The 14,243-nt window shown below is 45.7% G+C and overlaps 1 protein-coding gene across 3 annotated transcripts in view; it reads left to right on the top strand.

The window, feature by feature from the left end:
* MGLL (monoglyceride lipase) overlaps positions 1-14,243 on the top strand; it is a 69,082-nt gene that overhangs the window by 41,455 nt on the left and 13,384 nt on the right. For 2 of the 3 annotated variants that reach the window (XM_009284441.2, XM_009284440.2), the window contains exons 4-5: positions 8,271-8,407; positions 9,932-10,042. In XM_009284441.2, the coding sequence (XP_009282716.1) occupies positions 8,271-8,407; positions 9,932-10,042 (248 nt within the window). The remainder of the gene's footprint in view (positions 1-8,270; positions 8,408-9,931; positions 10,043-14,243) is intronic. The other variant, XM_009284443.1, reaches the window with a different exon arrangement.

The following is a 14,243-nucleotide window of genomic DNA, read 5'->3' as shown; positions in this document are numbered from 1 at the left end:
GGGGGTTTCAGAATGTTTTCATGAGCAGCATGATGTTCCAGGAAGACTTTTAAGGAACTGTAATTCAGAGCCAAATTCAGCAACAGCATAAGAAATGGGCAAGTCTTCTGAAGCCAAAAGAACCGTGCTTGTATCCATTAGAGATGAATTGGCTCTTAACATTGACAGAAACAGTTTGCCTTGTCAGACAGAATTAACGACTGCTCTGATATGTACCAGGTCATTTTGTTTGTCATCTCTGGAGTACAGAAATTTTAAATGGCTTCAGCAAGACTCTGCAAGTTCTCTGCTCCCCAGCAATAGGGCACAAATAATTTTAGTATAGAAAATTGCCAGTTTCTTTTTTTTTCCCTAACCAAGACAACAAACAATATAACTCTGTGTGTGCACTATTCTAAAAATATCTCAGTTCTGCAAATGTGTCTGACGTGGGAGGAGAAGGCTTTCAGTTTGTTGCACTCTTTGTGTGAGGCAAGTGAATAAAAACTATCCAGCAAATGCTGAAAGAAAAATTATTTTCCTAACCTTGAGAAGGAATAGGGAAGCTGATGGACTTGTGTGTTCAGGATAAGACTCCCTTTTGGTAAGAGAGAGGCAGAATCCATCTGTAATTCTTAGGAACATGCTCCATACATAAAACATCACGGGTGGAGAGATACTTCTGTTGGGTACCATATCTAATGGTTTTATAATGTGCCTGCTGTCATGGGAAACCCAGTGTACTCACTGTATCTATACAGGTGGTGTGAAAGAAGGGATGCTGAGGACTACCCAGACAGAGAAGAGTGGACAAAAGCTACTAAGGATAAGCATGTGTTGAGCTATATTTCAGATCCTCGAGGAACATAAAGATGGAAGTAGTGGTGAGGAGGAACCCTCTCCTTTTAGTTCCTGATGCTTCCCATCTGACGTGGAAGTAGTCCTCCTGGAAAAGCCTTATGCAGTTGGATTGTATCAAATATTCACAGTGTAAAGCTTGCCCATACAAGAGCAGGTTTACTCTGCACTGTGTCCCACGGTCCTGTCTGCTGGTGGTCCAGATCACAGGCTTAGCTGGAGCACTCCACAGCTCCTTTCCAGCCTAAGCACTGCTTTTTCTTCTTGTGGAAACCAGAGCTGTGGGAGAGGATGAGAGCGATGGGGCACAGCTAAGGCTCGGTCAGATGGACATTGAAAAGCTCACCTCCAAGGTTTAGCTACAAAATACGCTGCAGCACAGCAGCTGACCTAGGTGGCAACTTGATGGGAGTCAAGGTAGCATGGCAAATCCTAGGACAGCTTACGCTGCTTCTCAGCTAGCTCAGGTGCCTCTGTCCTGCCTTTGCTCTCAACCTGCATGCAAAATGAAGAGTACGTACATATGGAGTGCAGACACTACTGAATGCCTGCTGTGCATCAGACTTGATTTGGTTGAGGAATGGGAAAAGATAGGGGAAATAAAACCAGAACAGGCTCCCTTGCTGTGATAAGTCTCTTCTCAGGGCAAGGAAGCTGCTTTGTTGAGTAAGAATCTGCAGGATGAACTCAGAGGTGCTTCCTGTGTGTATTTGTTCTGTGAGTGGAACATTTGCTTTACATGTTACTGACAATACAGGCACAGTCTGTTGACTTTTCCAGATGTTGATTGTCCTGCTTTGAAGCTTCTTCCTGTTGTTTTAATTGTTTGTGTGTCTGGTGGATTAGATGTACTGCTTGTTAAACAAATAATTAAACACTGAGAGCTTTGAAATCCAGTATGTTCAATTAATGAGCTTTGCTTACTTGATGAAAAGGATGTGTACTTGATTCATTACAAAACAAGTATAGCGTTTTCAGTAGTGAACTGTTACGACAATTTAAGTGTTTACTAGTTCATTAATATTTTTTTTCATTAAACCTTAAAAAAACACCCAAGCAGAAAATCAAGGCTTCACACAACATTTGCTATGTAAACCCATTATTAGTGTCGTCTTGTGTATTGTCTCACCCACATTCCCCATTTATGTGCTTTCTCCCATCTCCTCCTCTGCAAAACTGTGCTGCCTTACAGTCTGGGATTAGAGTTAATTATTACTTTTAGGTCTTGCAGTACCTTGGGCCAAGGTCTGTGATGATGCCCTGCGGTGCTGGGTGCTGTACAAGTGCAAAAAAAAAAAGCAGTCCTTGCTCAGACGAGTTTCAATAGATCTCATAAATACAGGCATCAGCTATAATGCCTTGTGACACCACTTACTTAACTGCTGCACTGACTTCCAAAACTGAAACACTCCTGAAAACTGTATCTGCTTCATCTTGTGATTTAAGTATAAGTTTTACCTCCATTCTGAATGCATTTCGTATGGGGCAGAGGGGAAAGCTGAGGCAGACACGGGACGCTGTCTCCCAGTCTGTGGGGGCTGGATATTAAAATGAGCTACTGAAGTGGTCCCTTCCCATAGCAGTGGGATTGCAGGGCAGGTTGTGGAGCACCACAGCGAGATCCCCACCTGAGCAAGCTGCCACAAGCTCAGGAGTATCGCAGGAGAGGGATTAGGTTGGCACATTTGCACCTTGCGCACCAGAAGAGCCATCCAAATTTCTGTCACTGGCATCTACCTCCTGTGGGCTTGAGACCCAGCATTGCTCCTCTGCGTGGGCCACCCGCAGAGCGAAAGTGTCCATGAGATCTATTAATTATCTTTTTGTTTCCTAACCCAGACAGTTTAGCAGCAGGGAGGACATACTATTTTCATGTGCCTCTCCAGCAGCATCACCTGCTGGGGAGTGAGAGCAAAAAAGGGTGGGTGGGGGAGGTGGGCTCACCTTCCCACATGCTGTGGTGTCCAGCATCCAGGAGGAGCCCATCCTGTCTCCAGTTTGGGGCAGAAAACAGAGGCAGAGGCTTTCAGGCATAAAACGAATCTTTTAGAAAGCTAATAAGCACATAATACTCATGTAAATACCTCCTTTTCCAAAAGGCATTTAGTCATTTGCTTCAAATGGACTTGTTGGACTCCAATAAGCTTATTGATGAAGGGGGCAGTGAAAGAAGAGGGTCTTCAGCCTGAGCTTGGTTGTGGGCTCCAACAAAAATCCTTCCTTTGCACACCACTGCCTGCGCTGTAATGTGCTGCTCCCTGCTGCTACTGTGGAGCCAGCATTGAAGCAGTGAAATCACCTTTTCTGGCCTCAAGAGGATCCTTTGGGAATTGAATGGCACCCATGCTCCAGCTTGTTAGATCAGACACTATAGTACCGAGCTTTGCTGATGGCCCCCTCTGAGATAATTAAGAAGCGTCCATTCGATGTGGGACTCTGCGGTACAGGAGTGGCTCCTCGGCTGTGGCTGGTGAATCATTGACCTCACAGTGGTGGCAGTTCTCACCTTTAGCTACTTCTGAAAACTCCCGGTGCTCCTGTGTTAGTGCCATGGCAATTCCAAATGTATTTATGCTCAGGGAGTGGTAAGCCTGGAGTGCCTGACCATCTCCTAACCCTCCCTGTTCCTGGTTCTCCCACTTCAAAATCTTGGAGTTACATACCTAGGGAGGAAAACAAACACACAGTGTGATGGATCCCAAGGCAGGCAGGAGTCAAACCCTGCATTCCTCCTGATTGTTTCTACCATGAGTTGGTTAGGGAGAGCATTTCACCCCACAGATGCCTGTGATGGTGTCCTCGCTACAATAAAAATGGATCCAAACCATCCCCTTTCCCCCAAAGCTGGAAACATCAAAATATGTGAAAAGTCAAGATCCATACTCTGCCTGGAGAATTACTGCTCCCCAGGCAGATTTCTCATGTCCTCTCTCTCTGTTTTATGGCTTTTCCATAATAAATAGGGAGCAAAGGCTGAAAAAACAACATAGCCCATAATTTCTGCTCTCCCATAACTGTAAGCTTTGAGGAACACCACTGAAATCGGTAAATTTACAGCAGCATAGCTGAAGTCAACATTTGACCCTGCATTTCCCCTGTCACCTCATCTTCCATAGCAAAACATTCCTGCTGAAGCTCTGAAGAGCGATTCAGTCCACACCTGAGCATGCAGGGTTGGGCTGTGCCTTTGTCAGGAGGGTTTAGCACTAGGAAGGAGAAAGAAATATGTGTAGTGTGTGGCTTATATGAAAGTTGGTGTTTAGAACAAAAACTCTGCAAATATCTGAGGGTGGACAAGGTGTGCTGCCGCGCTCATCCGTCCCTGCAGCGCCTCGGAGGGCTGGGTGCTAATGCACCCTAGGGTGTGCGGAGACAGGCACTGCCTGGCTCTCCTCTTTGCCTAATGCTCTGTTGGTCCTATTTAGTGTATTTAAGGACAGATTTCTTCAGCTATGATGTGGCCCCACAGCCCCAGCAAAAAAGCATCGTACTGGTGGAGACCCAGCACAGCTCCCCTCGTCTGAATGAATCTGCCTAGCAAGCCCAGAACCAGGCTGCTCGTTTCTTCAGGCAGTTCCCATTTGGCCTTTACTGAAGGGATGGGAGTGTTGAGTTGCACTGTGCTTTTTATTTACATTTTTTTCAGCATATCTCCAGTCTGACCAGGATGTAACATTTTCTGAGGCGTGTGAGCCAATGTCAGCTGAAGAGTCTGGCTGCTTTCGAGTGGTTTTCAAAAGCAAGCCCCACAGCACAAGAAGATACGGGATTTGACGAATAGAGAGACTTGTAGAAGCATGCATTTGCAGGGCCACAGGAGCCATTATGCAGGCTGAGTGATACCTACACGATGATAACGCACTCCCCAGAGCCCTCACACCCTCAAATATTTCATTGCTGAACCCTCAGCTTTGTCTTCCTGCACAGCCAGTCAGTATTCTTCCATCCAGAGAGGTGTGTATTCGGAGGATCTATAATCATAGGTGAAATCATGCTCTGAAATCATGCTTTCCGACAGGATTGACTGATCACGAGTTACTGTTCTTGTCTCTATGGTGGTAGAGCTGCAGTCTGAGCAACCTGATGCAGAAAATACAGAGGGCGGAACCTCATAGCTATTACATATTGGGCCAGATCATTGCAGCCTTTATTCAGACTTTGTTTGAGCAAAGTATGTTATTTTGCAGTGGTGTGTTTGGTTGGAAACGGAGGCTTAGACCTCCTAATTCTAGATTTGCAATTTGAAAAGATGTGGTTTGGATTCTCAGTTTTAAAGGCTCGCATCCAGGAAAGGTTGCCCACGATTATCTCACTACATGCAGCCTGAAATGGTCGATCACTGAGCCACTGCAGATACACGATACTAGCAGTGAACCACACAAGCTAGATGTGAAGCCAGGTAGATATGAAACCTATTCGACAGTTTTTGTAAACCAAGTGTGTCACGCGGATGTGCACTGGCAGTCATAGCTCTTTACAGATGAGCAACTCATGGTCATAACCTCACATGGCCCTTTTGAAACCAGGGGCCCCAGAGGAAGCATTGTGATGAGGAACTCACAGAGCTGTGATTCTCATGACACTTGTCTGTTGTCTCCCTTGGGTATTCTGTCACTTGGGTGTGGAGCAGCCTCTGGTTAATTCCAGTTCCTGGGCGCAGGCAGTAACCCTCCTCCTGCACCCACTGTCTTGCCACTGGCACCATGGAACCACTACATCAGATTTGTTCCCAGCAAAACCCAAAGCAAATAGCTTTACATCAAGGATGGACCTGACCTTTCATTCTTAAGAGCTCTAAAGGTAAAAGATCAGGGAAAAACATGTCAATATTCTTGACTGTATTGATGTTGTGCACGTCTTTCATCTAATAGAAGAGGTCTTTGTTCCTCATCCTGAAGCTTTCTCAACTGGGATATTCAAACTTGCAATAAACTCATTCTCTGGTGGAGTAAGTTTGGTTTCTTGGAGGGGAAGAGAGAAAAGTAGTAAAATGAACACAACCTAGCAATGCCATCTGGCCACCTTGCACAAGGGGCAGGGATAGCATCAAAGCAAAGACTTGCATGGCCTTCCTTTACCATACATGCAGACAAACTGCTCCTCGAGCATTCCTCTGTGCCATCTGAGTGGGGAACAGCAGTTTAGTAGTTAAAAGCAGGGTCAAAAGGTGGGTTCCTTAAGTTATTAATAAAAAACCCCAAACCCTGCAGAAATCCAATGAGATGCTTGTGACAGCTATTGCACAGGTATTTCTTGGCTTCCACAGTCATAACTCTGACTGTTATGAGCGGTGTCATTGTTATGTGGTAGGACCAGGGGATTTTCTCCACGCTGAGGACCAAGGAAGCTTTCCAGACCTGCCTCTGTCTCATCCAAAAATAGAGCAAGGCCTCACAGCCCCACAACAGGGAGTCATGGCCGAGAGACAGACGTGGGCCACTGGGGCTTGCTATTTCTGCTTGCTCAGCTGTCTTACACAGACACTGTAGAGAAAGAGATACTAGAAGCAAGTGCAAGCAGCACCGGAGAAAAAAGAATTGGAAGTGCAGAGCTCTGCTAAGAGAAAATTTTCCTCTCTCTGGACTATTCAACTCATATTAACCTGCTAAATTTGAAGTTTAAATATTAGGCAGATAACGCATTTGAGGTCCACGAAGTGAGTGGACTGGACATGTATAAAAGTTGGGAAACGCTCACTTTCCATCTGTAACAAAAATCAGTTTAAAGTTAATAGAACCACAAGCCACACACATGGCTTCACTTCCGCAGATTATTGCAACTTGTATTTTAATTGGCTCTTCGATTTGTTTCTGGTCACTGATCCACGGAGAATGCTTGCTATATCATGTTTTGGCAGGAATTGGAATGCGTGCATGGAAAGCAGAACCGGTAATATGTTATTTATAATTGACCAGCATGACATCTATGGGTTTATCTGGCAGACAGCATGACTGATTGCAGTGTTCACTGCCAAGAGACCCAGCTCTGGAGAGCACCTGGCAGGACAAAAGAAGAGCAAGTTTGGGGTTCAGTTTTTCTTAGATGGAATGTATTTAGTCCAGCTTTTTTTTAGAAGGTCTGCCTAATTTGGAAGGTGATTTTTTGGATGGCTTGCAAGAAAATTAAGTTTAGACATACTGATTTCTTCTGGTATGACTGTTGCCAGCAGATCTAACTGAAAAGCCTTTACCTTTCCGGCTGGGTAGGCAATGCTTTTCTTTGCTGATCACTAGAGGGGGTACCATCCAGCACGCAAACAATTATCAGGGACTTCACATCCTTTGACAAGTCATTGCCCCTTTGTGCCTTTAAGTATGCCTAAGTGCCCACTGGAGAAGGCCTAGGGAGACACGCAGCAGGAGGGAGATGTTGTCTGAGACTCCCTATACCCTATCCCATATGGATGGGATGTGTGTTCCCCTTCACAGTTTTCCTTAATAACCTGCATGGAACAGAAACAAGCAAGGAGACTGTTTTTAAGGAAGAATCCTATTTGCAATAGATAATAACGTGTATGTGCGGTCAGGTAGACATGCAAACTGCTTCCCCTAGGTGGTATTAATTTCAAGCCTTTGCAAGCTCAAAATTGCCTGGGGCTGTGTTTGTGGCGATGCTGGCTCCACCTCTGCCAGGGATGCCGCTGTTCCCATAGCAACTCACCATCTCCCGTTTTAGTCTTTCCCTTCCCTTTGATTAGTCAAGATAATTCCCAGATACAGAACGAGCTAACAGCGTCCAGGTGCAGCACAGTTTGCATTACCACCTTTTTAGGAGGAGCATGCCACTTACTTTCCCACTGCAGGCTGTTGCAACCACCATCACTTGGCCTCTTCTGCTGAGAGCACTTCACCTCATAGCAGGGAAGGTTTCCAGCCCGCCCAGTGCTCCAGGGTAGCAGTGAGATAAAGGCAGGACTCTGCAAAGCTCATGCACACCCAGGCACTGGAAAAGGCTGTGTCCATGGCCCATTAAGTTTATAGTGACCATATCTAGTCTTCAGAATATTTCTGTTTCTTGCCAAGAGTCTACACAGCAGTTGGCTGAGCCATCAGACCCCAGCGGCAAAAACTGATTTCCCAGGATGCAGTGACCTCCCATCCCTACAGCAAGGCAAGACAGCCCTTCTGCCCTCCTCACCCTGATGTTGAAGGCTTCAAGAGATTAGATCAGTACTATCAGTTTTGAAGAGCAGGTAGAAACACAGGGGAATATAAATTTTTTTTTTAACCAGATCATGGACAGTATGGGACTTTTTAAATTGTTCTGTGCAGCTTCCTTTGTATTTCTGCAGCACTCTTTCTGTTGAGAGATGACTGCAGGAGAAGGTCAAGTTAGGACAGTACAGTCTAACAGGCATGTTTTTGCTAAAGCCTTTCTTGATTGCAACCACTGCTTCGAATCACTTAGATGCATGCTCTCCTTTTCCCCTACAGTTGGCCATGGCCAGAGCGAGGGTGATCGTATGGTTGTCTCAGATTTCCACGTCTTCATCAGGGACAGCTTGCAGCACATTGATCTCATGAAGAAAGAGCACCCCGAGCTGCCCATTCTCATTCTGGGGCACTCCATGGTAAGCACCATCCCCTACCCCTCCGGGCAGCACCCAGGACACGTGCCGCAGCAGGGTGGTACTCTTGTGGACGGCAGGAAATAACTCAGCCCACAGCAGGAAAAACAAAACTACAAGCAGCCTTCCCTTCCGCTTCATTCACTGACTGAGTTGCCAGCATGCCTTACCCCACGAGATCTGTCTTGAGTATAGTCAGTCCTTAACTTTTCTACCCGGATCATGGCCCTAATTAGTGCCATTTGCAACAATGGGCTTATTTTTCAACAGGACCGTTCATTCACACCGGGTACATGATAAGTCCCACCACCTCCCTGCAGCATTGGGCTTCTTTCATTTTGACCAGTAGCCAGGAGATTAAGCCCTCCAAAGCTTTGTGAGCGGCTAAGGGATGAAGCATGAAAATACCCTGTAGCCTCATTCTGTGAAACAGCCTACCAGGAAAATGTACCAGGGATTAGGGCTGCAAAAACAAAGGCACTGATTTGCTGAACAGATCTGAAGTCTGATTCTGACAGCATGGGCCAAATCCCTTTATTCAAGCTAGCAATATTCCCACTGATGTCATTGATCTGCTCTCCCTGCCTTCCCAGAGGAGGCGAAAATGAATAAGTACTTTGGGATTCAGGCCATGCTCAGATAAACAAGTGTTCTTGCATAAGAAGGCATGGCATGCTCTGAAGTGCTCGCTGCGCTCCAAAGCCACTGTAACAAGGAGCTAATTTCCCAGTGAGGTCTTTGAGATGCTTCTCGCTGCTGCTCCATTTAACAAGCCCCTGGTTCTCCGACAGCGTGGAATTTCACCAAATATTTCCCTTGGCAACTGATCCTCTGCAAACTTTCCCGAGCCAGCCAGCCAGGTCCCTTCTGTCCCCCACCCCTCACGCCATCAGCCTCTGTCCTCATTGCAGGAGGGCTCAGCCTGGCTGGCGTTCAGCTCTAAACCATGGGCTGGCTGTTAACTGTCAGGCCCTGGGCACAGCACTGCGGGGCTGGAGGGGCTGGGGACACTGAAGAGGAGAATATTGAACTTCCAGTAATTAGTGAAGATTTTCGCGTACCGGATGGCAGCACTGCGTTGCCCAGGTTACCAGTGCCACAAGCACGGAGCGAGCCCGGCTTCACGGCATCTTCCTGACGCAGCACCAGTCTGTCACGCTGATAGAGCCTCAACTTATTTTTCAAGTCCCACCTGAACTACCACTTCAGACATTTTCTTCTTAGTCCTTTTAACTGAGGAGGACACAAGGCATCCTAGGGAGCTGACAGACGTTGCACGGAGAGTTGAGTTCAGTGTGACGTGAGGGTTTACAGCATGAGAGCAGAAACCGGGTCTCTTCTCCCCTACAAAAACCAGACACTTCTAGTGCCCCTACTCCTCCAGCCTTCCTTGTTGACCACACTGCACTCTCACTGGGGCAGAAATAATTTGCTTGTTTGGACTAAAACCCTTCCAGTAACAGGATTACTATACAAACGAGATGTTGACACCTGTATTAAGCTGTGGGCTGTTATTTTGCATTGCAGGGGGGAGCCATCTCCATTCTGACAGCTAGTGAGAGACCCAGTGAGTTTTCAGGCATGCTGTTAATCTCTCCTTTAGTGGTAGCCAGCCCAGAAGTCGCCACTCCCATCAAGGTAAGAGCAAACCCGCGTTGCACCTAGTCACCTCGCTCTTCAGCTGAAGGAAACACGTTAAGACCTCTAGCCTTAAAATGCAAAACCGTGCTGAGATCTGTGCCACCTGGAGGCCAGTCAATACTTCTCTTGTAAGTGCCTCCCCCACAGTCCCACCTACTTTTCAGAGGGGAAGTGAATCCTGAACTCGTCCAAAAAAACTTATTTAAATGAGAGCTGGAGAACGATGCTACCTCGGGAGGCGGTAGCAGACTATGCTTTCTTCACCACACCCTGTGGCAGCCCACACAGTGCCGTCCTTTCCCTTCCTCTCCTACAGTTTTCTTCCTGACTCATACAGAGTCTGGTATAGTTGCAACACGGGCTGCTGGCTAAGTCAGGCCAGGGTTATTTTTGGCATTTGGGGGATGACCAATTTCTAAACAAAACTAGAGCTCTTGAGTCCCAGGAATCCTTCATGAGCCTCAAAGAAGGCTTCCAGCTAAAGCATCACTGCCCCAGCAGCGTCCCATTTGGCTTGGTACCGAGGCTGGTTCTTGTCCAGACCATCTCCTTCAGTTTGCATTTAGGCTTTACCCCCTTTCCATTCACATCTCCCTTCCAGAGCTATTTCCGATCCAAATTTGCACTGCCCGCTCTCCGCTTCCCCAGGGAGGCTCTGCAAGGCAACTGATCCTCAGCTCTCCCCTCCTATCTGAATTTTTAAAAGAATAAACAACAATCCTAAAAGAACCTGGAAGCAAAGGGAAGGACCAGCAAAGCCAGCAGGAACGACAGAATATCTCATTCCCGCAGGACCCGTTCCTTTATCCTTTCTCCCTAGACTCTTCTCCTAGGGCTAGCTTCTTGTTTTAATCTACTTCTAAGCTATTTCTCCTGGCTTTTTTTCTTCTAAGAGAAAGGAAATAGATTGCCTCAGCTTTCGGTATAATGCTGTTGCACCTTCTCCTGTAGCCAAAGCCATCTACTGACCCCACAAATCATTACAAGCACCAAGGGGTGCTTTTTAATCACCTCACTCTGCCACTGAAGGAAACGCGTTAAGACCGCTAGCCTTAAAATGCAAAACCCTGCTGAGATCTGCACCACCTGAATGCCAGTCAGTATTTTCCTTCTAAGTGCCTCCCCCACAGTCCACCTACTTTTCAGAGGGAAAGTGAATCCTGAATTTGTCCAGTCTGGAAAAACTTATTTAAATAGGAGTCAGAGCACCAAAGGGTGCTTTTAGGAGTCTGGTAGCTGATTCTTCACAGGTGAGGCTATCCCTGACTCAGCATAAGGGTCCCATCAGCACCAGTGCCCCTGTTTTTTCTTACTTTGGAAAGGGAAAAAGAATAAATATTAAGAAAAAAAAAATAGTATAGAGTCTGAATCTGAGAGGCACTATCAGCCCTATTTCCAGGTCCACCTACTTTTCAGAGGGAAAGTGAATCCTGAATTTGTCCAGTCTGGAAAAACTTATTTAAATAGGAGTCAGAGCACCAAAGGGTGCTTTTAGGAGTCTGGTAGCTGATTCTTCACAGGTGAGGCTATCCCTGACTCAGCATAAGGGTCCCATCAGCACCAGTGCCCCTGTTTTTTCTTACTTTGGAAAGGGAAAAAGAATAAATATTAAGAAAAAAAAAAATAGTATAGAGTCTGATCTGAGAGGCACTATCAGCCTTCTATTTCCAGTTGAGTCAAGGAAAATATGGAAAGATTTTCCTTCTTCTAGAGCTATACCTTTTGCTGGATGCTAAACCCTCTCTGAAATAAGGACTCACCAGTTCTGTGGGAACTAGTATTACCGTAGTCTGTTTTCTTGCAGATCTGTACCAGATTGTTGCTTTATTTCAGTGTCGGAAATCCTAATCTCTAACTGAAGTATTTTGGAGGTGTTTATACGGTCTCTTTCCTAGGGAGTCTCTCACATGCAGTAATACAAGTGCACAGTGAGTTTCTTTCTCTTTCAAATCTATTGTTGCATCTCAAAACTGATAAAAAATTAATTATTCCTGAAATATCTCTGCTCTGTCAAGTTTAGTTGAAATCACTCCTGAATTTGAAAAGGTATTTTCAAGAGGAAGGAGTGAAAACAGGCAGAGTATTCCTGTGTAAGCCACGTTTTCCCAAAAAGCTGAGCTGAAAACACTTGTGTGCTTTTTTTTCTTCTGAGAGCCAAAAAACATTTCCTTGGTGTTTGTGCCTCTCAGGCATAAAGGCTTTGGTTTTCCCTTGGAACTGGTATGACTTCTCGGCCCTGGGCCATTTCCCAAGGACCACTGCATTCATCCCTTTGCTGGGGAAGTTTCCAACTGAGCAAGAATTTACCTTGGCCTAAACAAATGAGGGCTCAAGGAAACAATAACAGTGGGCCAGATTACACACTGGGTCCTTCAGTCTGTCTTAGAAATACCTTCCCTCGCTGCCGAACCAGCCCTGGCAGCAGCAGAAACGCAGCGCGTTTGCAGACTACGTGCAGGAAAATAAAATTCTGCTCTTTGCAGACACACAGTTTCATCAATGCCCTATAAATCCTGTGTCCTGATAGAAGCATTGACCTACTTGTTGCAAATCCAGTGAAGAGGGAGGGATCTTGCTGCCTTCCCCCTTTTCTTTTCAACTAATCTGGACAAAATTCGGCTCTGAATCTTCAAAATTTCAAAGGATGCAAAGAGACGGGAGTCACATATGCTGGCAAAGAGCAGAGTAAGGGTAAAAGAGGATCTCCCACTACATTTTGGCTATTGAATGCGTTGAAATCAGGTGGGCAGGACAACCCCTTAGGAAATATTCCCTGATGATTAATCCTATGCTAGCCCTCAGCCTATGACTTAAAGACTAAGTACACAATATTCTCTCCTTGCTTTTTGTGTTTTCCATTTGGCCTCTTGCTGATCTATTGCTTTCCAACTCAACTGGACATCACGTTGTTCCAGTACCTGAGGGTCTCCCAGTCATTCAGGCTGAATCTGCACCCAGTAACAGTGCAGAGGACTGTTTTTAAACATACAGTCAAACTAGAAGGAAGTAGTATATTAAAAACCCTTATTTTGGCTTTGCTCTGGACTGTCCAGTTTAGCAGAGATGTTAGTCATCAGGGTCAGACAAGCATATATAAGGTGGCTTGGTATCCAGGTATGGAGACACCATGTCTGATATCTCCTTGATGATATCACATCAAATCATATCCCTGATACAATATCTCCCTGATAACACTGTTCAGTTGCTCTCAGCCTGGTCTCTGTAGCTCATCACACTGAGAGAGACATCACACTTCCAGAGACTTTTCAGCTTAGTCAAATGAGCCTGGCTAGCTTAACCAGTTCAAACACCACATTTTTGTTAATCCAACTCATTTGTAGCTGAAATGAACTAAAGGGCCTTCACCCAAGCAGTTTGTCAAGCAGAGATCATGGGAGAGAGAAATAAGCACATCGAGGTGTGCAGGGAACAGGGATTGCTCCATTCAGAAGAAAAGTGTCTACACTGCAAAGCACCCGTATAGTTAAACTAAGGCAAAAAACGTGAAATCAGCTTTAAGTTACACTTCCAGTCAAGAGGCAATGTTCAGCCATCTATTTCAATCTTATTCTGAGATCTTTCCCATAGAGAGGGAAGGGCTGGATTTGAACACCGTTAGTATTTCGCACACCTGCGGTAGCCTTGAGCAGCTCTAATAACCACTGCTCTGGAGTGTCATCCTCAGCCCAACCAGTAATATCCCCATCACTCCATTACCTGTTCTTGATCATTTGGGAGCTGTTCTCTCAAGAACCAACATTGCCACTTTGAACCAACAGGGAGATAAACTTTCATGTATCAAATATAGCCAGCACTTCAACAACACGGCTTTTAGCTAAAGTCGGGCATGTCACAAACTGTATCACAGTGCTCGCAAAATCAGTGAAGGCCCCGGGGAACCTTCTGAATTTTTTATTACAACATATAACTTGATTTTTCTGTCCGTGACCTTGCCTCCAAGAATCATCAAAATTACATCTGAATTTTGAGGGTGTACTACATGTTGGAGGGAATGGAGCATTTCCTGCAGATCTGAAGACCCTTTGAAGGATGGTGGCAGAGTCCTTTCACAATCAGTCCTATAGACCAACGTTAGTTCTGTCTGTGCATAAATAAGAGATTTCATGCACACAGGGAATATGTATGTGTGTGTGTAAGTACATCTGACATGCCTATGTACAGGGCCTGGTGCTTCTCT

This window comes from Aptenodytes forsteri, unplaced genomic scaffold, assembly GCF_000699145.1.
Source record: "Aptenodytes forsteri isolate BGI_AS27 unplaced genomic scaffold, ASM69914v1 Scaffold53, whole genome shotgun sequence".
NCBI lineage: Eukaryota > Metazoa > Chordata > Aves > Sphenisciformes > Spheniscidae > Aptenodytes > Aptenodytes forsteri.
Note: the sequence above shows the minus strand (reverse complement) of the source record. Positions and strands in the feature narration are given on the sequence as shown.